Source organism: Budorcas taxicolor, chromosome 25 (genome assembly GCF_023091745.1).
Source record: "Budorcas taxicolor isolate Tak-1 chromosome 25, Takin1.1, whole genome shotgun sequence".
In the NCBI taxonomy this organism is placed as follows: Eukaryota; Metazoa; Chordata; class Mammalia; order Artiodactyla; family Bovidae; genus Budorcas; species Budorcas taxicolor.
In genome coordinates, this window is record NC_068934.1 from 46,716,094 (window position 1) to 46,738,551 (window position 22,458).

At 45.8% G+C, this 22,458-nt stretch overlaps 1 protein-coding gene across 8 annotated transcripts in view; it reads left to right on the forward strand.

Moving 5' to 3' along the window:
• Window positions 1–22,458, forward strand: part of PPP6R3 (protein phosphatase 6 regulatory subunit 3) — a 123,183-nt gene that overhangs the window by 83,036 nt on the left and 17,689 nt on the right. For 6 of the 8 annotated variants that reach the window (XM_052662420.1, XM_052662424.1, XM_052662419.1 and 3 more), the window contains 7 exons: window positions 1,747–1,862; window positions 3,488–3,573; window positions 9,631–9,717; window positions 13,981–14,078; window positions 15,899–15,953; window positions 16,805–16,935; window positions 21,168–21,289. In XM_052662420.1, coding sequence (XP_052518380.1) covers window positions 1,747–1,862; window positions 3,488–3,573; window positions 9,631–9,717; window positions 13,981–14,078; window positions 15,899–15,953; window positions 16,805–16,935; window positions 21,168–21,289 — 695 coding nt within the window. The remainder of the gene's footprint in view (window positions 1–1,746; window positions 1,863–3,487; window positions 3,574–9,630; window positions 9,718–13,980; window positions 14,079–15,898; window positions 15,954–16,804; window positions 16,936–21,167; window positions 21,290–22,458) is intronic. The other 2 variants (XM_052662426.1, XM_052662423.1) reach the window with 1 other exon arrangement.

Sequence of the window (22,458 nt, forward strand, 5' to 3'; positions counted from 1 at the left end):
TTAGCTCCTAGAGTCACTTTGTGCCTGGAGCTAGAGGAGGGTACAATTGCCTAGTATTTCCTTTTATAGAAAATTTCCGTTAGCTGATTGGCGCAATTACTTGCGGTATTTGTTGCTGCCTGTGAGTGGCTTTGTTACCCCCTAGCAGTGTTGTCTGGGATGAGCATTCCCCTCTAACGCCCAAGGAGCTTTTATGCCTTCCCATAGATTCTGCAGCAGGGGGGTGTGTTTGGGAAACACTCTCAAGGCATTCTTGTGTTTGCTTTTTAAGTCAGATTTATGTAAGCATACATTTTGGGGTATACATTTCTTTTAAAAATCACTTACTAAAAACCGATAGGGCTTTGCTTTGATTCTTTGTGGAGAAAGATGGCTTGTAGTTGAGTGTGGCTGGGGCTCAGGTCCTCTCCTCAGAGGAGAACCCTTCTGTGGCCAGACTGACATATCTGGTCCATCTTCGCCTTCCTTGACTCCCTTCCTCTCTCTGCCTCCTTGTCTCACCAGTGCTCTGCTCGCCGTGAGCTCCAGCCTCTGAAATCCTGGCTAAGGTTATTTCTTCTTTCTTGGGGGATCCTGAAAGAGCTTTTTAAGGTTTCCTTGAACAGGAAGCGTAAAGAACACTGGGAGCCTTGGGCCAAAAAGGTTGCAAATGGGTGTGTGTTTTCACTTGTGGAGGTGTGAGGGAATACAGCAGAGTTTGTAAGAATTTGCCCCGAATGAACATTCAGGTTCTTACTGTGAATCTTACTGTGAAACGGAAAGAGGTCGCAGAGTTGGGCATGACTGAGTGACCGAACAACGACAAGAGAGGCTCTTAGCAGCTCAGCTGAAGTCCGCCCTGGGCCTTCCGGCCTGCAGGCCTCCGTGGAACCTCTAAGCTTATTGCAGATACTTTTATTTTTGAGGCAGGCCTGTAAGCATTATATGGTTTTTTTCTTTGTAAAGTGGCTCCTGAAAGAGTCTCCTTTTAAGTAAAGATCTCTTCAGTTTGTTCCCTCCTGTCTGCATTCAAAAGTCTTCTGTTTCATCGAATTTAAAGTATTGACACTTTTTAAATATTCAGGTAGAGAGGTCACAGTGATGTGAGAAGTCTTAAGTGTAAAGATGGGTCGGTTGTGAAGAGTAGACTCTGGTGAGGGAAGGGGTGAGGAGTAACATGCATGTCTGTTCCCAGTGGTGTACGGGCCAAATGCAAGTTGACTGCCTCTCCTCTTGGCCAAGTCCTTGAATCAGCTAACATTTTAACTCAAGAAATGCCATTACTAGATAACTTTCTCTGGTAATTGATTAATATGATTGAAATTTAATATCATGTCTTAGCAAAATGAACCAGTAGAATTCTCACCTCAGTTCTCTACAGTTTGTTTAGTCTGAAAAATAGTTTTACAGAAAGAGAGAAAGGAAAGTCACAGCCACAGAATCATCAGGTACCAGTGAATGTTCAGGCTTTTGTTTTTAAAGATAATATGTGACTGAAGACGGTTGGTTTGAATACTTGAACAAAATTTGTCCTGTCTAGAGGGGCTGCAGTGTAATTTTTTTGAGTAGACTGTTTTCTGCCACACATTTCACTGCCCATCCCCGCTGCCCTCAGTCTAATAAGACTCCTTAACCTCCTCTCCTATCTGTTCTTGTCCTTGGTGGCTCGGATTTTAGAATGATTGCTTAACTCCACAGTAGTTAGCCAGCTGCGTCGTCGCCCCACACTGTCAGGAGTCTGAACATCTGTCTTCTGCCCCCTGGCAGGGCCGAGGGAGGTCGGCGGCACGGCTACATGGGCCACCTGACGAGGATAGCCAACTGCATCGTGCACAGCACAGAGAAGGGCCCCAACAGCGCCTCGGTGCAGCAGCTCATCAGAGGTAACGGGGCCAGGGCTCACAGCGTCGTTTCTGTTGGATTGGAGGAGTTAAGGGTAGGGTGGAAAGATTCATAGCTTTTTAAACAGCTGTCTAAGGAGTTCCTTCTACTTCCACATTATCTGGAGATTTGAATGAGACTCTTGAGAATGTGTTTGAACAATACAACTCTTTGCTGTGTCTCCGTTCTTAGTTCTGCAGTCCTTTTACTAAGTATCGGCAGTCTTGGCCGTGAACTGGAGTCACCCACTTTCATCCTCTAAGGGCATGGCTCACAAGTGGCGAGCTTGAAGTACTCATAGGCTGACAGTGGAGTTACTCTTGCTTTTTCTTTTTTCCTGAAGGCCCCCACATGGCCTGTGGATTTGAGTTCCTTTCACTAGCATATTAAGATCAGCATTTTTTTCTGTCTATCTATTACTAAAATGAGGGCTATTAGCCAATATCCTTAAAGACTCTTTCTGTACTAGCATTTGAATGTAATCAGCCCGAGGTTCCTTGAAAAAGTTGTGCAGATGCCTTTTACACTGGCTCCCTGGCCTTGAGTCTACCTCCTCCTGGATGAGAACATGAAGAACCCTGGGTGCTCCAGCGGGATTACTAGTCCTGTGACTCACTCCAAGGGCAAAATGTCTTAGCCTCGTGGTGCAGCGTTTGTTCAGTTGTTAGCTTGCTGAAAATCAGCTCCCAGTCTATCCTACTTCTCTCTTGAGAATGTTTGTGTTCAAGAGGCTGTTACCTATTGAATGTGCAGTAAAGGCATGATTGTGGCCCAGCGATGGAGAAAACTGGGGCTTGCCCACTGGGAATTTTGCTTCTTGAGACAGAGATTAGCCATATCATCCCGCTGTATGTCCTTAGCCGTACGCGTGAATTGGCCATGTCGTGTGTGTTTTTTTAGAGCAGTCTTAGTTTTATGGTGGTTGCCTCCCAGATGTGTGTGTGAGGGGGTATGCACATATATTTAAACCAGAATTGTCAGATAACAACTTCAGTCTAGCAAGGGCTCCCAGATTGCAGCTGTAGTTTCATTTTCTCATAAAACTATTTGTGTTTCCTTTTCTTTAAATTTTCTGTAGAGGATAGATTTCATTATGGCACATGTATCCGTTTGTTGTCCTATGACACAAGTATTTAGAAAACATTATCTTTGAGGAACTTGAGAACCCACACTGGGTTCCGTGGGGCAGCCATGGGCTAAATGCCCTCAGAATTTCTCAAGAGAGCGAGCAGGAGTCAGTGTGTGCAGTGTCCCCTGGACACGCGTGACCGTGGAGCAGGACCACTGTTACCCACACCTTTATAAAGAGTTCAGTGGAAACACTTATATTAATATATTCCAGGTTAAGTTTTTACCAAAAGATCGTAAAAAAATTGTTAAATCCAGGTAACTGGTTAGGGCCCTTGGCATCAAGCATAGACCAGAGGCGGGGTAGGGGGCGTTCCTGAAAGTCCTCAGGGTGCAGACTGAGCACGGCTCTAGAACCCTGAGCCTCCAGAGCCCGGGGCCCAGCCCGCAGGGCTTGCTCACCTCTGACGAGCCGCATGGTGGCGCCCTCTCGTGCCCCCTGTCTGTCTGTGTAAGTCGCTGTAGTGATCATGCTTTTTTCTTTTTCTCCGCTCTGAAGATCTTCCAGATGAAGTCAGGGAGCGATGGGAGACGTTCTGCACGAGTTCCCTGGGAGAAACTAACAAGAGGAACACGGTGGATCTAGTAGGTTCTACAAGATTACATTTCTGTGGTTGCGGTGCTCTGGGGCTTTGCCCGCTTATTCAGAAGGATGTGAGGCGCCTCTCTTCCACTTGTGCTGGTAATGGTGGACCAAGGGGCACGCTCGTGCCTCTCACCAGTGAATGAGGTTGCGTCCACCGTGCTCTGGCTCGTTTGTCCCGTCAGCTCCCAGTTCCAGCCTGGGGTGACGTAGGGGACATGCAGCCCTCAGCCCCGCTTCCTGCCACACCGCTGCACCTCCCTTGGCGCCTGCTCCCCGGGCTCCTCAGCTTAGCCCCAGCTGTCCTGCCACGTTCGTGTTGTTGCCTTACGCCTGGATAACTCCGGGTGGTTAGAGAACCGAAATATTCCTGTGACTGGTTTCTACTTCTGCTTAGCTGAGTTTACCCTCATTAAAGACATTCCCAGTTGGGGGAAGTTCTGTAGATGACTTTGGAACCCCAGCTTTAACAGATTGGTACTTTGAGCCAGGGAACAATGGCATTGATAATATTTTTATAAATTATATTGGACTTTGGAATGTAGTCTTTGTTTTCTTTAAGACATTAAGTTTTAAGGTAAGTATTGATTTGGTTTTGAAGATGAGGGAAAGCGTTTCCTTTTGCAAGCACATGCCACCTGAGAACAGGTGGTAGCCTTGATTGTACATAGAAGGAGATGTATCAGACGTTTCATTCTGTTTTTGAAATTCAGCAGCTGCAGTCTTGAATTTCTAATACACGCTAACTCCCTCGGTTGTTGGGCAGTCAAGTGCCTGGCAGCCTCATCTGCTCAGAACAGAATTGAGAAATGAGGTGGGGTAGGAGGTGCTACAGAGCAGTGCCCGGGCCATCTTGTGTCACGTGGCCCCAGGGGCCGGTCGCCTCCCCCTCTGTAGATCAGCTCACAACTTCGGTTGTCTTTTAACAGACTCTTGACAGATTGGTGGCTTGGTAAGGTGGATATAGTGGGAGAATTACTAGGTACTAGAAGCTAAAACAATTATGAAGAGGTAAGTGTAGAAAGGGAGCTGTGTGGGGCCTTTTAATTATAGCCGGTTTAGTGGCCCCTGTGTCTCGGTGTTACAGCCCAGCAGAGGACGTGACGTGCACTTGACAGCCCTGTGCTATCAAGGAAGGGTTAAGTAAGTTTTAATGAAAGTATTATCCACCGTAGATTGGTTTTTTTGTTTTTTTCCCCCAGTCAAATTGGTTAAAATTCTGGATGATCAGGGTGTTACTGCAGAGTATTAATTATACTTAAGCTGAACCTGTTAATTTAGAGGTCCCCATATTGAGTCCTTATTAAGAATGCAGGCAATGTGATCTCCTTGAAAGGGAGTTTTGACTTGTTTCTTATTGATGGAGAAATAGTTAGGAGTATTAATTCTGATCTTGTTTGGGAAAATTTGTTAAAACTTGCCCTTTGATTAACTTCAAAGGTAGAAGTAAAAAATGTCAGTTAAACTTGTTATCAGGATTTTTAAAAAACTTCGGTAATTCAAGTACATTTCTCTTGTCAGTGTGTAAAGAAGGCCTGCACTGCAGTTCAGATGACTCTCAGCTCCTTTGCGCTGTGCGGTCGGTCATCTAGTGTGTGACTGTGTGTAATGTTGCATATGGCCACACAGCACGAAATTAGTGCGCAGCTCCTTTGGGTCAGGTAAATGCAGACAGACACTTCCATCTAGACAGACATTTACATCTGTGTGGCACGAAGAGCTATCCTGGGCTCCGCGTGTCATGCTGGCTGAAGCCTGGTTCTCCTTTGCCTGCTGCGCTTGCTGCCGTAGCACTTTGGCTATGCAAATGCTCCACAGGAACACAAAAAGAGACGTGGGTTTATGCAGCAGAAGTGGCCAGTAATAGAGCCCTGTTAGCATGGCTCATCTCTGTGTCTGCTTGGCCCCACCCTGTGATCTTGTTGTTGCCTGAGACTCTGTGTTGCTGCTCTCTCAGGACCTCTCACTTCTTTAGTTTCAGACACCCAAGACTAGCAGACCACCGCCAGTTAGTCTGAGTCCTTCAGTGGGGAATGCTACTTTGTGGTATTGGGTTGACCACAGAGTTTGTTCATAAGTGTTATGGCCAGCCCTGTATTTTTAGGGATATGGGGGTTCCAAGTTTTTAAGGGTCCGTTTACATTAACCCCAGGCCACCAGGGAGACTTGAACTGTAGCTTCCAAACTCTTCATTTTTTGCCCAGAATGTTTCAGGCTGTGTCCCAGTAGGGATAGAGAGTTGCCTTCTTGCTGAGCTCTTTGAAGTGCTTCAACCTTGTGGCCCCACATTGCCAAAGTAATTGCACAAGAGATGGACACAGTCTTACTGTCAATAAAACTCGTCACTTTAGCATCCAGAGATTGCGCTGCTTTGACTAAGCCCCCAAACTGATTTAGATACATTTAGAAAGCGCAGGAGGCGTTTTTGTGCTGACTTTGGAGAACTGAGTTTGTTTCATTCTTTGCCTTCCTCTCCAGGGGCAAGGGTGTGTTTTTTAAATGTTGAGGTAGTTTATGAGATAGTTTATGGAGATTGTATAGAGTAATACAGAGCGCACATTTGAATTGTTTGCAGGCCCAGTGGGTCGAGGCGGAACCTCTGAGGGTTTGCATTTCTGACCAGCCCGGGGTCATGTAGGTCCTGGGAGTCCACAGTGGGACCACGTGGAGCAAGAAGAGCCTGTGGCTTCTACTTTTCACTCAGATGTTACCAGTCAGGTCATACTTAAGATTGCTTAGCAACCTAACCAGCCAAGATGAAGAAAACTCTTACTTGCCTTTTCTTTTCATAACAGTTAATAAATCTGAAATTTAATCATGAAAGAAGGTAACATCTCAAAGGCTTTTTTTTTCTTTCATTACAATATCAAGAGTATAGTTTACTCTTTTTGCATAAAACAAAAGCATTTTCGCTTATTTAAAAAAAAGTCTAGTTGCTTAGAATACGTCTTGCTTGGCAAGAGTGTTCTTATCTCCTTATTACTTTCTTAAAAGTTAGAATTCTGTATTCTCCTTTAGTGATGTGTTCAGTTCAGTTGCTCAGTCATGTCCGACTCTTTGCGACCCCATGAATCGCAGCACGCCAGGCCTCCCTGTCCGTCACCAACTCTCGGAGTTCACTCAGACTCACGTGCATCGAGTCAGTGATGCCATCCAGCCATCTCATCCTTGGTCATCCCCTTTTTCTCCTGCCCCCAATCCCTCCCAGCATCAGAGTCTTTTCCAATGAGTCAGCTCTTCGCATGAGGTGGTGATGTATTGGTGTTCCTTAATTCATTAACTCGTTGAGTGGCTGCTGTTTGCTGGACACTGTGGATATTGCACTAGACAAGATTGGCAAAAATCCCTGCCTCGGTGGAGGTGGATAATCAAAGGGGGAGGGTAAACGAGGGGAAGGGAGTTGGAGTATTTTGGGCAGACGTGCATTTAAAATTAAGTGGTCTAGGGAAATGTCCTTGAGAATATTGGTGTAGAGGCTGAGGCAAGTGGGGGTGGAAGAGGGGGTGCAGAGGCCGGTAGGGCGCCCACATGTTTATGTCAGAGCGTGGCAGAGAATGAAACGGGGATCGCTTGCAGCTTCAAGGCACGCTCCTGGGGTGGTGATCTTAGTGAGATGAAAAGCCGTTGGGTTTGGAACTGAATGAAAAATGCCATGATTTAATGTCAGTGGTTTTAAATCTGTCATGATTTAAAGGATCATCATGGCTGCTGGCTTGAGGAATGACCTAGTGGGACTAGAGGTGCAGCAGAGAGACTGCTGGATGCAGTGTTCACCCAGATGAGAGAGAAACCCTCCCTAGGAGGTGATGATAGACTTGAGGAGAAGTGATGGGGTTTCAGGTTCTGCTTTGACAGTAAGGGTGAACAGGTGTGGGTGGGATGGAAGAAGCAAGACGACAAGACTTCAGCTGGAAGAGGACGAATGAGGGAGGCATTTATTGAGCTGGAGCTGCTTCACAGGGGTGTGTTCTGAATGTTTAGATCAGGGATAGAAGATTAACAAGTTAAATTGCATCTTTCACCTCATTTTATTAATAATGATTTCAGACTGCATTACCCTGTAGATAGAATCAGAATCACTGTATCTCTCAACAGAATAATTGAGAAGGTGCACATGCTTTATGCCGTTATTAATAATAACTTTCTAGAACAGTAGTTTCTTTCTGGAGGAAAAGATTCCTTGAATTGCTTTGAGGATACTAGTTAAGGAGAAGATGGAAGTGGTCACAGTGTCTGGCACACAGTAGTTGCTTAAGTTTGAAAACAAGACTCTAGTTTCTTGTTTTCATTAATAAGCTGGTAAATTCTTAGTTTGAAGCAAAAAGTATGAACAAGGATACGTTGTCTTCTTATTGATCTTGAAACAGCAAGACCAGCCAGGAGTGGTGGACTCCTTTTTGGTTCTGTCCAGTTCTCCCGGCTTTCTTTTTGAATTGTCTTCTGTTTTTGTGCCCCACCCCCCGCCATGGGCTTAGTGTGATTCTTGTACTGACTTGCCCAGCCACGTGGCCTGAAGCTCCTAAATCCACTGCAGTGGAGCCACTTGACCTGCTCTCAGTTGCAGTCACCCTGTAAGGTGCCAGCTGCCGTGACCAAGCAGTATTCCACCCCTCCCGTCTGCACTCTGGCTGTGCCCTCATGGGCAAACTACCAACTCCACCACACACACACACACACACACACACACACACACACACACACACACACACACACACACAGACAGACACAGACACACAGAGACACACACAGACAGACACACACACACACACACACACACACACACACACACACTTTTCCCGTCTACTTGCTAAAGCAATGGTTGATTCAGGCAGGCAGATCACAAATTCTGCTTTGATTTCATCAGGTCAAGTGCAAAATTCATGTGAATGTTTTGTTTGCACTTTAGGGAGGATGGAGAGGGAGTTAGTTGGAAACTGGGTTATTCACTTGGACTTTAGTATCTTCCTCAAAGATAGCCAGATAAAGAGAGATGAGATTAGTTTTATTCACACAGTGATTTACTCAGAATTCCATAAGCCACACCACATACAGACCCCTGTGGATTCCACTTGGGGCATCTTGAATCAGTGTTGGAACATCACAGAGCAAACCAGGCCAGTGTCTATGGCTCTAGGCTTCTGGGCACAGCTGCAAGGGCTGGCAGTTAATGGCCGCTGTTTCTCTCCTGAGGACAGAGCTCTCTGCCTAGAACACTGCTGCAGGCCAAGTCAGAGAATACAGTGTAAGTTACCTGAGAAGTACAGTGCTTGTTCTTAGAATTTTGCAGACTGTTCACATTGATTACTTGCTCTGTAGCAATTACCATTATTAGTGGGTACTTAGTCATTTCTGTTTGTTAATACATTTATGAATGAATCAATTAATGAAAATCACTTACTGTGAATTGGTAAGCAGTTCCTGTTTATGCTTTTGCTTATTTAATTAATGTGAGTTAGTTTTAAGTTGTGAGGGGCAGGGATTACGTGTTAAGGGGCAGACGGTCTGGGGTCTTGTAATGAGCAGGGGACTATTGACTCAAGTCATATTTAGCACTTACGAGCAGTGCTTTTCTTGGAATGAGCGAGGCGTGCAAGAATTCAAAGTGAAATGGTTGTATTTAAACCCGAGCTTTTTAGTGGCTCATTAGTGATTGCTGGGACTGCAGTTTTACCCTTCAGGCTTGAAATAGTTAATTATTTTATATTTTATCTGAGCCATTGCTTCTTCCTTCGCTTTTTAAACATCTAATTGGAGATAATTAGCAAAGTCACATATATGGAGTAACTCATCTCTCATATGCTTTGTGGTGTGGTTAATACTGGTAAAGTAGCTGCAGGTGGGCAGCAGAAGGCTAGGCGGCTGAACCTCCTGATTGAGTGAAATGCTCCCTGGAATTATTGGGTGGATTTTATAGCTTAGCTCTTGCTTGTTTTTGTTCATGTTATTGTTACACATTTGAGAGAAAAAGTAAATGTGATTTTTTTTTTCCGTGAAAATGCTGATACAAATGTCCAAAATTTTTCTCTCTTAAATAGTTTTTTACATTTTTATGCATATAGGTTACAACCTGCCATATTCATTCATCCAGTGATGATGAAATTGACTTTAAAGAAACGGGTTTCTCACAGGATTCTTCTTTGCAGCAAGTGAGTCATGCCTAAAAGTTTTGTCTTTTGTTTTTATTTTAAATGCTTAGTTTAGTTGTCATTTATGAATCAGCTTTGGAGTCAGACATGCATTAGGGTGTATTTGGGGGCTACTTACTAGTTAGATCAAAGTGTTTAAAAGAGGAAGTGTTGGGTATGTGAGACAAAGGTGCATGTTGATTATGTTTCCAGGGCATGTTTCTTTAGATCTGATAATGATGGTGAGTCGGGTAACTCTTCAGGAGATTTGAATAGCTCTGGATAGTTCAGTAAGCATGCGTCTCGGACCTGCTCATTATGCAGAGATTCCTGCCATAGGGATTTGTGGAGAAGACTTGTTTAATGTCAGTGAAAGTAACTTAACCAATGTCCCTGAACCAAATGGCTTATAAGTTTCTGATATCTTCAGATTCTGTAGCATTCCCAGATTCATCCTGTCCCCAGATTCCTCTTCATTTATCAGGTCCTGGTAATCTTTGGGGGGGTAAAAACAAGATATAAAAACAGGCGTACTGATATATCCTCCGTTGGTAGTTCCTGCGGAGGTGAGGAGTGAATTCAGTGTCCCTTCTGAGTATCAGGTTTGGGAGCTCAACCTGGAAGCCCTTTTGGAAGGTACTAGCTCCTCATATGGAGAAGCTGCCCTTGGTCAGGACCAAGTCTTTCCTGTCAGGTGATTTGGTATGCCAGTGGAATTAATGTGGTTACCTTCCCTGGCACTGAACGTTTTTCCCAATCCTGAAGCCCCTTTTACCAGGGCCAGGATGAAGTTTCTGATGACTCTGCAGGCCCTGCCTTTTGGTGTCCAGGTAGACTGACACACCCCAGTACAGGCTGAACTAAGCAGTCGTCTGAGTTTAGGACTAAGGCATTTTAATGTGTACATGTTCAGGATGGGCCTGAGGTAGCATTTTGGCTTCTCTTGCTTCTTGGCACTGCCCCTGGAGACTAGCTTCCCGAGGTGAGGGGCAGGGTGCAGCCAGCCCGCAGGGGAGCCGTCCAGCAGGTGGGCCTCCTGGTCCGCTCACACGTTGGTCTGCTGTCTGGCAGCATTGGCCCCCTCAGAGGCCCGGCTGGCTTCCTGTGAGCCCTCGTGCCTTCAAGCGATCCTTCCCTGACCCTGGAGCACCTGGACAGTATCAAGTTGGTCCCCTCAACCTACTCTGAGCCCCAATTACACATTGTTCCTCCTCTACAGAGAAGCTGAAGGGTGTGCAGTGTGCGTTTTCAAGGTGATTCTGATTTTGGTGAATAGCTTTTAAGAAAGAGAAGGCCCTGTTTTCACAAATACTTGCAAATAAGTTAATGAACTCGGAGTTTGCGGCAGGTAGTTTAATCAAGCTGATGACCTTCTGGTGTCTGGAAAGTGAATTCCTTACCTCTCTCTCGAGATCCGGTTCCAGGGTCATAGATTTTCTGGGGAGAATTTTCAGACTGATGATGTGTGTATGAACCGATCTCAGTCAACAAAATGCCTCAATGACACCAGGCTCCTGTTCCTGTGGATTTTATCCGCTTTATGTAACCCTCAAAAGTAGGGAGAATAATGATTATTTTTTGATTGACAGCCTTCCAGTAAACTTTTTTTGCATATTGAAATTATAGACCAGTCTTGAATCATTTTGAAAATAGGAAATATACGCGAAAGCATTTTTTTCTGGATTCAGGAGTTCGCATCTAGGTTAATCTAGAGTATCCATGCTGGCCTCCGTTATAACCGGATCGTTTCTGTGCGTCCCCTCGCTGCCCTCACTCATGTCTGAAGCCAGGTCTGGTGACGCTCGCGCACGGAGAGCCCAGGGCGTGCCACTGAGCAAACCCACTCCCAGCCTCACTGCCCCTCCTGCTTCCCTACCGCTGGTGGTGTTCTCCTTCCTCCTGCGGCCGCCCCTCTGGGGGAGGAGGCGGAGGTCTTCCTCATGTGCTGTCTGGAGGATTGGGCTGCCTGGGGGGACCTCCCAAGAGATTGACTTAATAAAGGACCGGAGCAGCCCCTGGCTTTGACCAGGGTGGCAGTTTTGACACATGGGGGCTTTTGCCCCTTTTTAAATGCAATTAAAAGTTTTTAATAATTGCACAACCATATGGTGCTTTCCAGACTTGAATTTCTCAGAGTCCAAAGCACTTTCATAAAGCTTTAGGGAGAATACAGTAACAGTCTTCACGGCTGTGGGTTTAGTAAGCCTTGACAGCTTTATTAGTAAAAATCAGATTTGAAACCTAGGTTCTTTGCTGGTGGTGTCTTCCTAGAAGCAGCAGTGGACCCAGAACTATGGAGGGCTGTGGCTCGCTGGTCTCCCGTGTCCTCTGCGTTACTATGTGCAGGTTGTGTCTGTCTTCCTCCTTAGGTGGATAGATGGACAGAGCAAACACGTGTGTGCATATTTATGTGTATCTGTGTGTACAGCTATATGTTCATACATGTATGCATTCACACATGTTTTTGTAATACACGTGGTATTTACATTCTGTTGTGAAGCATTTAAAGGCGCACTTCAGGGAATATTTCTTCCTTTTTATTCCCAAAAGATTTACAGTATTTTCTATAGAAGTACAAAATCTTTAAAGAAGAAAAAAAAAAGAAAGGAACCAGAACCGTTGGAAAGGACCGTTTCCCCTGTGTGACCACATTTTTATCAGTGAGCTCAGAGCCCGATTTATCCGCCTGCTCGGAGAATGAGTTTATGATTGCTTATTGCACCTTTGACGTTACCAACCGTGTGTTCTGCCTTATAGGAGATAAAACAATTCAGATGAATCGGTTTCTTTCTACTCATAATATTTTATATTCGTACATTGAGAACTCACCCAGCCTCTTAGGACTTGTCCTTCCCCCTGCTCTCACCCAGACGCCCAGAGCCTTGGTGTGCCTTACCATGTGCACACCTGGGGGCCAGCCCCCAGCCCTCAGGTGCTCAGGCAGTGTCGTCTCTGTGGGCAGGCAGAGGGGCAGCTTGAAGGTGCGACAGTGAGCGGGGAGTGTTGGGTATCGAGTTAGAGAAATGTGAGCGAGGTTTTAGGTTCTAAGTAAACTATATATATGCAGCACTTTTTTAGAGCTAAGGAAAAGATGCCTTCCAAAGCCAAATATAAGGTTTATTTTTTAATTATCCACAATTTGGATTATCCATGCCATAATTCCCTGCCACCATAATGAATCATCAGGAATTAACGGCAGAGGCACTTCTGCAGGGTGGAGTCTGTGGGCCTTGCTCAGAGGAGAACGCAGGAGAGCTTGGTGGCCTGCCTGGCAGGGCCTCAGGGCCAGTGCCTTTGGTCCAGCCACAGCTGTTGCTTGAAGCCCCGCACAGTCCACGGGCAGCTCTGTCCATGTGCAGCGCACACACGCACACGGTTCACCTCCGTATGGGTTGCTCACGGCAGAGTGAGGAGGGTCCTTGCTTGTCTTCGTCTCTTTAACCCTGACTGAGCGAGCCTGGAGCACGTTTGCTGACTGCACCGTCCCCCTGGCCTGCTGCGTTTCACAGTTAGAACAGCAGCATTTCTGTGGAGTCCACGGTAGTGTTCCCCCTTCTTCATGTGAGAGCCCTGGTGCTCTGTAGAAATGGGAAACGGGGTAGCAAACAGAATTGACTCCTCCCTGGATCTCTCAGTGTTGTGGGGTTTTCAGAGTGATTTCTGATCAGTGTTAAAACTTTCTGTCCTCTCCCTAAGGTAGGTAGGCTAGTAGTTGCTTTGTACTCTTCTTAGCCTCTGAGACTTAAATCTTTTTTTTTTTTTAAGAAAAGGAAGTACCCCTGGAGCTGGTGTGGTAGAATTGGGGTTGTGCTCACTAGCCGTTTCTCCTCTGTTGCCATGTTGCTGTAGTGGACGGGGCTGGGGAGGTGCCGAAAGGGAGAGGGGGGTGGGTACTGCTTGCTGGGTTTTAAGGTTGGTTGTGTTCAGAGGTGGCCGATACATCTTACAATTTCAGACTGTCACGTGTCACTTGATCACTTTTTTGAACCGGACCCAAACCTCTCTCTCAAGACATTTCAGAATAGAGTACAGTGGTCATTTAACACTTCTTACATGGCACGTGCATTAGAATAATTTGTGGACAAAATTCCAAACATTTCCTTTTTGGAGTAAATTGTGTCTGAAATTATTTGATTTTTTTTTTTTTTTTAAAGAAGAACACACCAACTTTTTAAGCCGTATGGCTACATATAAATAAGGGGTTTCTGGAAAATAAATGGGCATATAGTATGTAGAATGTCATTAGAATCATTGTATCACTGTCACTGGTCCTGGGGTTGCCAGGCCTTTTCTGATTATCAGATGCAACAAATGACGTCCAATTTTATTGACCAGTTTGGCTTCAACGATGAGAAGTTTGCAGATCAAGATGACATTGGCAAGTGAGTACGCCTTTCTGCACCCTGCATTCCTGCCCTCTGTAAGAGGCGGTGATTCTTCTGAGTTCTGGGAATCCTTGTGTCTATGAGTTAGGAGGAGCCTGCCCTCCAGGTGTTCCTTCAGGTCCAGCCCATCCGCCTGAGTCACCCAGACAACTGAGGGAGTAGAATGCGACTCCCATAAGGGGAGCCTGCCCTTGGGCTTGGCGTCTTCCACAAAGGTTTATTTTGATTAGACTCAGGAACTCAGGTCGACGTCCTCCCTGTTAGGGTTTGGCGCTGGGTCGCAGCGTCCGCAGTGGTTAATCCCTCTGTCAGTTCAGTGGCCTGAGCAGGTCTGGTCCTTCCACAGCACAGTGGACAGAGCCACGCTGTGGCCGAGCAGGCTCCACCCTGCCCACGTTCTCTTCTCTGAGTGACTAACTGGAAGGTGAAGTTGGGCTGGGCTCCCTGCCCCTGAGGGCCAGGCAGTTAGGGAAAGAGGAGCCCAGAGATGTGCAGAATCCACGAACAGCTGCTGTGGGAGCCGTCCACAGAGAGGAAGATAAGTGGTCTAGCCCCTGACCTTGGGAAATGCACGTGTTTATAAACAAACTGTTTACTCAAGGTGTGTTGCAGCTCTCTGAGCAGAGTTCTCTCTCACGGGAGTGCCCTGAGCAAGGGTCATCAACACCCAGCATCTCTCAGTTTCCTCCCCAGCAATAGATGCTTGGGCCTTGGTTAAACTAGAGCCAGTGGAGGCTGCTGTTTGTCGTAAGTTGCAGTTTACAGCAGGCGAGAAGCTGAAAGACTTTTTCCACATCCTCTGATCGTGCCAGACAGTATGCCGTGTAGGCACAGGGCCTGGAAAGTTTTAAGTTTAGTTGCTCAGTCGTGTCCAACTCTTTGTGACCCCGTGGACTGTAGCCTACCAGGGTCCTCCGTCCATGGGATTTTCCAGGCAAGAGTACAGGAGTAGGTGGCCATTTCCTTCTCCAGAGGATCTTCCTGACCCAGGGATCAAACCCGGGTCTCCCACATTGTAGGCAGAAGCTTTGCCCTCTGAGCCACCAGGGGAGTCCTGGAGGCCCCACTGTAAGTGAGTAGAGCAGTAGTGGAGTCTGTCAGCTGCCCTAAGAATCAGCTCATTTCAACCCCGGAAGAACAAGGACTCCATACATGGGGCTTGTCTGCACCCTGGGAGCACTCCCACCGGAACCTGCAACCCCCACCCCCCACCTCCTAACGTGTGGTGTCTCAGCACCTGCTTGTCTGGGCCCATTTGTTTAGAGTTGCTGGTTTGGAATCCAGTCTTTTTAGAATTTTATGGGGCACTTGGAATGATGTTTGATTCAAACAGATCCTTTAAGGATTCTAAGATAGCCCTACCTACTCAAAAATTACACATTTAATAGGCTAGGAATTCTTTTAATCCCTGTTTTTGTCCCATCTATGCCATATTATAATGTAAGACTTCAAGGGTCTGTATTTTATGTATGCATTTGTCTGTATCTGGAGAAAGCTCAGGGTCTGACAGTGTCTGTGACCCTTTTTTCATATTTCAACCTGTTTCTTATCTGCAGACAACCTTTTTGGGGTTATGTAAGCATGGCCCATAGAACCATGGTTTCTCCCATGGCTGTTGAACATTGTTTATAAGGAAGGCTTCGGGGCCTCCCGTCCAGTGTGAGTTCCTTATACCGAGGGAGGAGGGATCACTTAATGTAAATAATTTGGCTTTACTAATGGAGATTTTTGTCATACTGTGAATCTGGATGATCTCGTGAATGCTGTTTCTGAGTCTGTAGATAATTTTAACGATTGCACTCATCTTTTGCTTCCAGTGTTTCTTTTGATCGGGTGTCAGACATCAACTTTACTCTCAATACAAATGAAAGTGTAAGTATTCATGCCGATTGTGAGTAGCGAGGCATATGAGAGGTCAGTCGGTGGCAATGGGTGCTGGGTGCTGTGTGCGCTGGGGCTCCCGACTCTAGGAGCCTTTGTCTTAGATGGCGATGACTTTAGCCTGGCACGTGGCCTGCTTGGCCCCATAAGCATGTAAATTTGCTGCCCTCGTTTAAGGTGTGACAGGGCTAATGAAGCCAGTGTAGACATTTGGCTTCAAAGACAGCAGTTTGACTCCAACCTGCTGCCTTTTGCATCTGCTGAGTGTCACCAGGAGAGAAACTTGGGCCAGATGAGGGCCAGTCCCTCATCACCAGGCAGTTCTCAAATGCCAAGTCAGCCACATCTACAGATGGACATGGGCTTAGTGTCATTTGAATGGGCAGTGTTGATTTTATGTCACTTAGCATGAGAGACTGCTGGTTTATTCGCTGTTCTGATAAGACGGAGACTAACCGATTGGACGTTGACACTCCTCACTGCTCAGCTGGCCTTGGAAAAGCAGAGCAAGTGCAGGTTGCTGTTGCTGTTAGGGTAGCTCTGGGGCTGTGTGCTCGGCAGGTGGTCCAGGGAGGCTCTTGAACGAAACGCTGCTCTCACTAGATGAAGAGAGGCTACCCGTAGACCGTCTCCGTTCCCTGAAACTAGTTTTGAAGCCAGTCCTTGGGGGGACCTTTTTGTTGTTACTTACATAGAAGCTGACTGCATGCTTACCTTTTACTTTGGTATAGGTGATAGGCGTTTTTTTTTTTTTTCCCCAAACGACATGGAAGAACATGATTTACATTGGTAACTTTTGCAGAAAATAACTTGATTTTTAAATTTTTTCCTCTTTCATTTAGGGAAATATTGCCTTGTTTGAAGCATGTTGTAAGGAAAGAATACAGCAATTTGATGATGGTGGCTCTGATGAGGAAGATATCTGGGAGGAAAAGCATATTGCATTTACGCCAGAATCCCAAAGACGATCAAGGTGAGCGATAGCTTGTTATAGTAGTAAGTGTCCAGTGCATAAAACAAGTATTATTTGCCTCTCCACACAAACACATTTGACCCAGAGATCAGCGCTTTTGTCTTGATCAGAAAGGCCCTTGTTAACTGGTAGAGTTGGTACCAACTCCCTGTCTGCAGTGTGAACAAGTCAGGGTAACCTGAGTGAGAGTGCGCCAAGTGTTCTGGTGTAGTTCATGAACTGCTGTGACACAGCCTCTTGTGATGGGGAAGGAATGCTGAGGAATGCTGTCATACGGTGCCTTGAGGAGTGTTCCCTGACTAGTCGTAAGAGCAGCAGAGCAGGGTGTTGTTTCTTATAAAATCTGAAAGTTTCCCTGGGGAGAGGAAAGTTGTTTCTAAAAATTCATTTTACTTGAAGAGACAGAGTCATGTCATATGATACCCATTGGGACCAATTTTCAAAAGTCTATCCAAAAACCCCAAATAAAATGCAGAGCTGGTCAGATTGGATTTTAAAAAAAAAAAAAAAAAAAGGCCTGACTTACTGCCACCTATGGAAAATGACTTAAATTATTTAAGAACTTAAATTTTAAAATAAAAAAGATTTAAACAGGTTAAAAGGTAGAGGAATCTTTATTTAAGTAGATTTCAAAGGAAAAGATTAAAAGGTCATAAAGTGGTTATTAGGAGAGCATAATGCCAGTTCTGTCTATATCTATATTCCTAATAACAGGTCTTCAGAATACACAGAGCAAAAACTGATAGAAGTACAAAGAGAAGTAGACAGATTCCACAGTTACAATTAGATGTTTAAACACTCCTCCCCTAGTAATTGACAAAAATAATAGGCCATAAAAGTATAGAACACGTACCTAATACTATCAACCAGCTTGACCGTCTGGGGATTTTTAAAGCACGCCACAGAAGAGTGTGCGTTCTTATCAAGTGTACATGAACTACTTAGTGAGAGAGACCATCTTTGGGCCACAAAGCAAGAGTCAGTAAAAAAAAGATTTCAGGTGATATAAAGTATGCTCTCTGACCCAATGGAATTAAATTAGAAATCAATGACACATCTTTAGAAAATCTCTAAATATGTGGACACTAAATAACACATGAGTTAAAGAAAAAAGGGGGAATTTACACAGTATTTCGAATTGAAAGAAAATGGGAACTCAGTATTTATCAGGAAGTGGGGGTTGCAACTGAAACGTACCTAAAGGATCACTTTTAGCACTACTGCTTACATTAAAAAGGAAGAAACAAATCAGTGACCTCAATTTCCACCCTAAGAAATGGCCAGAAACATGAAACAGAAGACAGTAGGGAAAATCATTATAATCGATGGGTCATAATTAAAAGTTGTTCTTTGAGAAGATTAATAGAATTGATGTACCCCCTAGACAGAAGGATCAAGGAAAAAAGTACAAATTATTAATCAGGAACAGGACAGGTGACATCACTATGGATTCCACGGATATTAATAGGGTAATAAGGAATACTAGGAGCAACTCTTTGCCAATAAACCTGACAGCTTAGATGGTCTTTGAAAGACACACACTACCAAACCTCAACCAAAAAGAGAAAACAACCCAGATAGTCCTGTCTGCTGACAAAGTTGAATTTGTAGTATAAAACTTCTCACATACACACACAAAGGCTCAAGGTCCAGAGGACTTCTCTTTGTGAATTCTACCAGATGTTTCAGAAAGAAATCACAGCAGTTTTTACAGAAGTTTTCAGAAAATTGAAAAGGAGGGGGATAGTATCCATCTCACTGTCTGAAGCCACCTCCTTGTAACTTGATACCAGAAGCTGGCATTGCATTATATGGTGTGAAGAGAGCACAGGTACAAAAGCTCCTTTAAAAATCGTAGCAAATATCGGCAGCATTGGTGCATCGTGACCGCGCAAGATTTACTCTAGCAGTGCAGACTTGGTTTACCATTTGAAGGTCAGTAGGCGTGTGGCTGAATTCAGCGTCTACTCCTGGTAGGGCTCTTTAGCAAACTGGGGACAAGGGAATGTCTTGAGGCTGTTTAAGGCTTGTGCAGTAAACCTAGCAGTTGGCGTCACACTCAATGGTGAAGGACTAAATGACTTACTCTCACGATTGGAAACAATGTGAGGATGCCTGTTTTTAACCCCTGATTTTCAGTATTTTTCTGGAGATGCTAGCCAGTGCAGTGAGTCAAGAAAAGGAAATAAATGGTATCTGATTGGAAAGGAAAAGTAAAAATTACCATTATTCATAGACAACATGACTATCTGTGTAGAAAGTTTGTTGGGATCTACAAAAGACTCCTACAGTAGTTTGGTGGTTTTAGCAAGATTGCACAATCTTGGATCAGTGTAATTGTTTTTCTACATACTGCAGCCAACAGTTGGAATTAAAATGACTAAACAGTACTGTTCAAAGTATCATCAAAATATTAGATATGTACAGATAAATCTGACAGAAGATGTGCAAGGCTCATACATGAAGAACAGCTGAGAGAAATCAAGGCTTGATAAATGTTTATGATTTGGAAGACAGTATTATTAAGATACCAGTTCTCCCCAGATCTGGATTGATCTGGAATCATGGCTGTTCCAAACAAAATCATAGCAGGTTTTTTTGGTAGCTGTTGATAAGTTGATTTTTAAATTTACATGAAGATGCAAAGGACCTAGAATAGCCAAAACAGCTTTCATAAAGAACAGTATTAACACTGCCTGACTTCTAGGTACAGTAGTTAAGACAAGGGTAGATCAGGGAACAGAATAGAGAGCCCATAAGCTGAGCGCCGAAGAATTGATGCTTTTGAACTGTGGTGTTGGAGAAGACTCTTGAGAGTCCCTTGGACTGCAAGGAGATCCAACCAGTCCATTCTGAAGGAGATCAGCCCTGGGATTTCTTTGGAAGGAGTGATGCTAAAGCTGAAACTCCAGTACTTTGGCCACCTCATGCGAAGAGTTGACTCATTGGAAAAGACTCTGATGCTGGGAGGGATTTGGGGCAGGAGGAGAAGGGGGCGACAGAGGATGAGATGGCTGGATGGCATCATGGACTCGATGGATGTGAGTCTGAGTGAACTCCGGGAATTGGTGATGGACAGGGAGGCCTGGTGTGCTGCGATTCATAGGGTCACAAAGAGTCGGACATGACTGAGCGACTGAACTGAACTGAAATAGGCCTACACACATACATAGGCATCTGATTGAGGGAGGAGGTGCAGAAGCAGATCAGTGGAGAGAGGGTAGTCATCTGAAGAAACAGAGCTGAGATAGTTGGACATGATATGTGGGAAAATGACCTTGGTCTCCGTGTCCTTACTATGTATACATAGTAACCAAAAATGGATCTTACGTCTGAATCAAACACAAAATTAGAAAACTTTAATACTGGAAAATCTTTGTGACCTTGGGTGAGGCAAAGATCTCTGAGATAGAACACCAGAAGCACTATACATGAAAAAAAATTGTGGTAAGTTAAACTTTATCAAAATTGAACACTAATATTCTTCAAAAGACAGTGTTAACACAAGCACAAGGCATATACACTAAGAGGTAAAATTTGCGAATCATATATCTCATAAAGGACTTAGATGTAGAGCATATGAAGAACTCTCAAAACCCTATAGTAATGAGAAAAGACAGACTAGTTTTTAAAATAGGCTGCTGCTGCTGCTGCTAAGTCACTTCAGTCGTGTCCGACTCTGTGCGACCCCATAGATGGCAGCCCACCAGGCTCTCCCGTCCCTGGGATTCTCCAGGAAAGAAAGGACACAAGTGTGTTGCCATTTCCTTCTCCAATGCGTGAAAGTGAAAAGCGTGAAGTCGCTCAGTTGTGTCCGACTCTTCGCGACCCCATGGACTGCAGCGCACCAGGCTCCTCCATCCATGGGGTTTTCCAGGCAAGAGTACTGGAGCGGGTTGCCATTGCCTTCTCCGTAAAATAGGCTAAAGATGCTTGAGAACAGAGGTGAGCACGTGAGCAGCAGCAGCTCAGCACCTTTGGTCGTGAGGGACGTGCGGACTCTCACCACCAGGGGGCACCTCCACCCCAGGCAGCTGTAAGGTTTCCGAACAGTCTGCCAGCACAGCCCCAGTTGGAGCAGCTGGGGTCCAGGGTGGGGTGAGCCGTGTCAGTGACGGGCACGTGGGGCCCAGGTGAAGCGCCGCACAGTGTTTTGGTGTGGGATGTCTTTTGAACTCTGGATTTAGCGGGGGCCAATATGCAGTAGTAATATTTTGGACTTTTCCCCTTAGCTCGGGGAGTACAGACAGTGAGGAAAGCACAGACTCTGAGGAGGAAGATGGAGCAAAACAAGACTTGTTTGAGTCCAGCAGTGCCAACACGGAGGACAAGATGGAGGTAGACCTGAGCGAACGTAAGTTGCCGCCGCTCTGCCAGCGCCATGTGCAGGTGGCCCCAGAGCCTGGGACAGCCTCTGAAGGGCAGTTGCGTGGGAGCGCACGCTGTCCTCTGAGTTCCCTTGGCGCTTCACGTCTCGGGGACCGGGCCTGAGGGGAGGAGCCAGTTACACCTTGGGTGAGAGGGGGTCTCTACAGTTTGGAAGCCCTCTGTGTGCATCTGGGTAGAGGACAGCAACGCATCAGTGGGTCCATCCTCCAGCTGCAGAGGCTGGGAACCGGAGCAGAAGGGGAGAGACCGTAGCTTCTGGAAGGATGGGCAAAGGCTGTAGAATCAAGAGTGCTCCTAAGCCGCAGGAAATTCCTTACAGTTGGAGCAGTTTTAAACAGGGTCTTCACTGTTAATGAATCCTGTGATCCTAAAATTTTCCCAGCTAAATGCTTATTTATGTTTCACCACTTGCTAAGAAGACTAAAGTTGACTGGCCTTTTAAAAATACTGTTAATGCCCAAAAGTTCAGACAAATTTTCACATGAAGTAGCTGTGTAGGTTGATACCAGGGCTTTCCTCCAGGCCAGCAGTGCTTCCTGTTGCCTGGGAAGGTTTTTATGCCTCGGTTCTAGAGGATGAAACCCCACTCTGGGGGTCAGGTTGAACCTCATCGTGACCTCGGAGCGTGGCAGGCATCCAGCAGACCCCGCATGGTCCCCAGCCTCTCTCTCCTCCGCGGCTCGCCACCTTCAGGAGGGCATGACGCTGTTCACACCAGCCGGCCTGTGTCCGGCTCCTGCTGTGTGCCAGGAGCTGGGGCACAGGCACGGCCTCCAGGGCCTCGGGGTGTCTGAGCAGATGGAGAGTGTGGGGAGAGCAGGGGCCCCGCTCCCCCAGGCCTCTGCAGAGCCCTCGCAGAGGACGGGTTGTGTCATGAGGACAAGTAGGGATGAGTCCGCTTGCAGGAAAATAGCTCCTAGGAAGGCACAGGGACCCGCCGCTGGTGAATGCAGCTCAGGAAGGGTGGGATGGTGGAGATAAGGCCAGAGGCCGGAAGGAGAATTATTTTGGAGGTTGTACTCCTTCTCCTGAGGATTTTACTAAGAATCCCGTCAGTTGATCTGTTTTGACATGATTACTCTTGGTAGCAGTGTGAAAGCTGGATTAGAAAGTGTGCTCGGGGACAGGAAGACC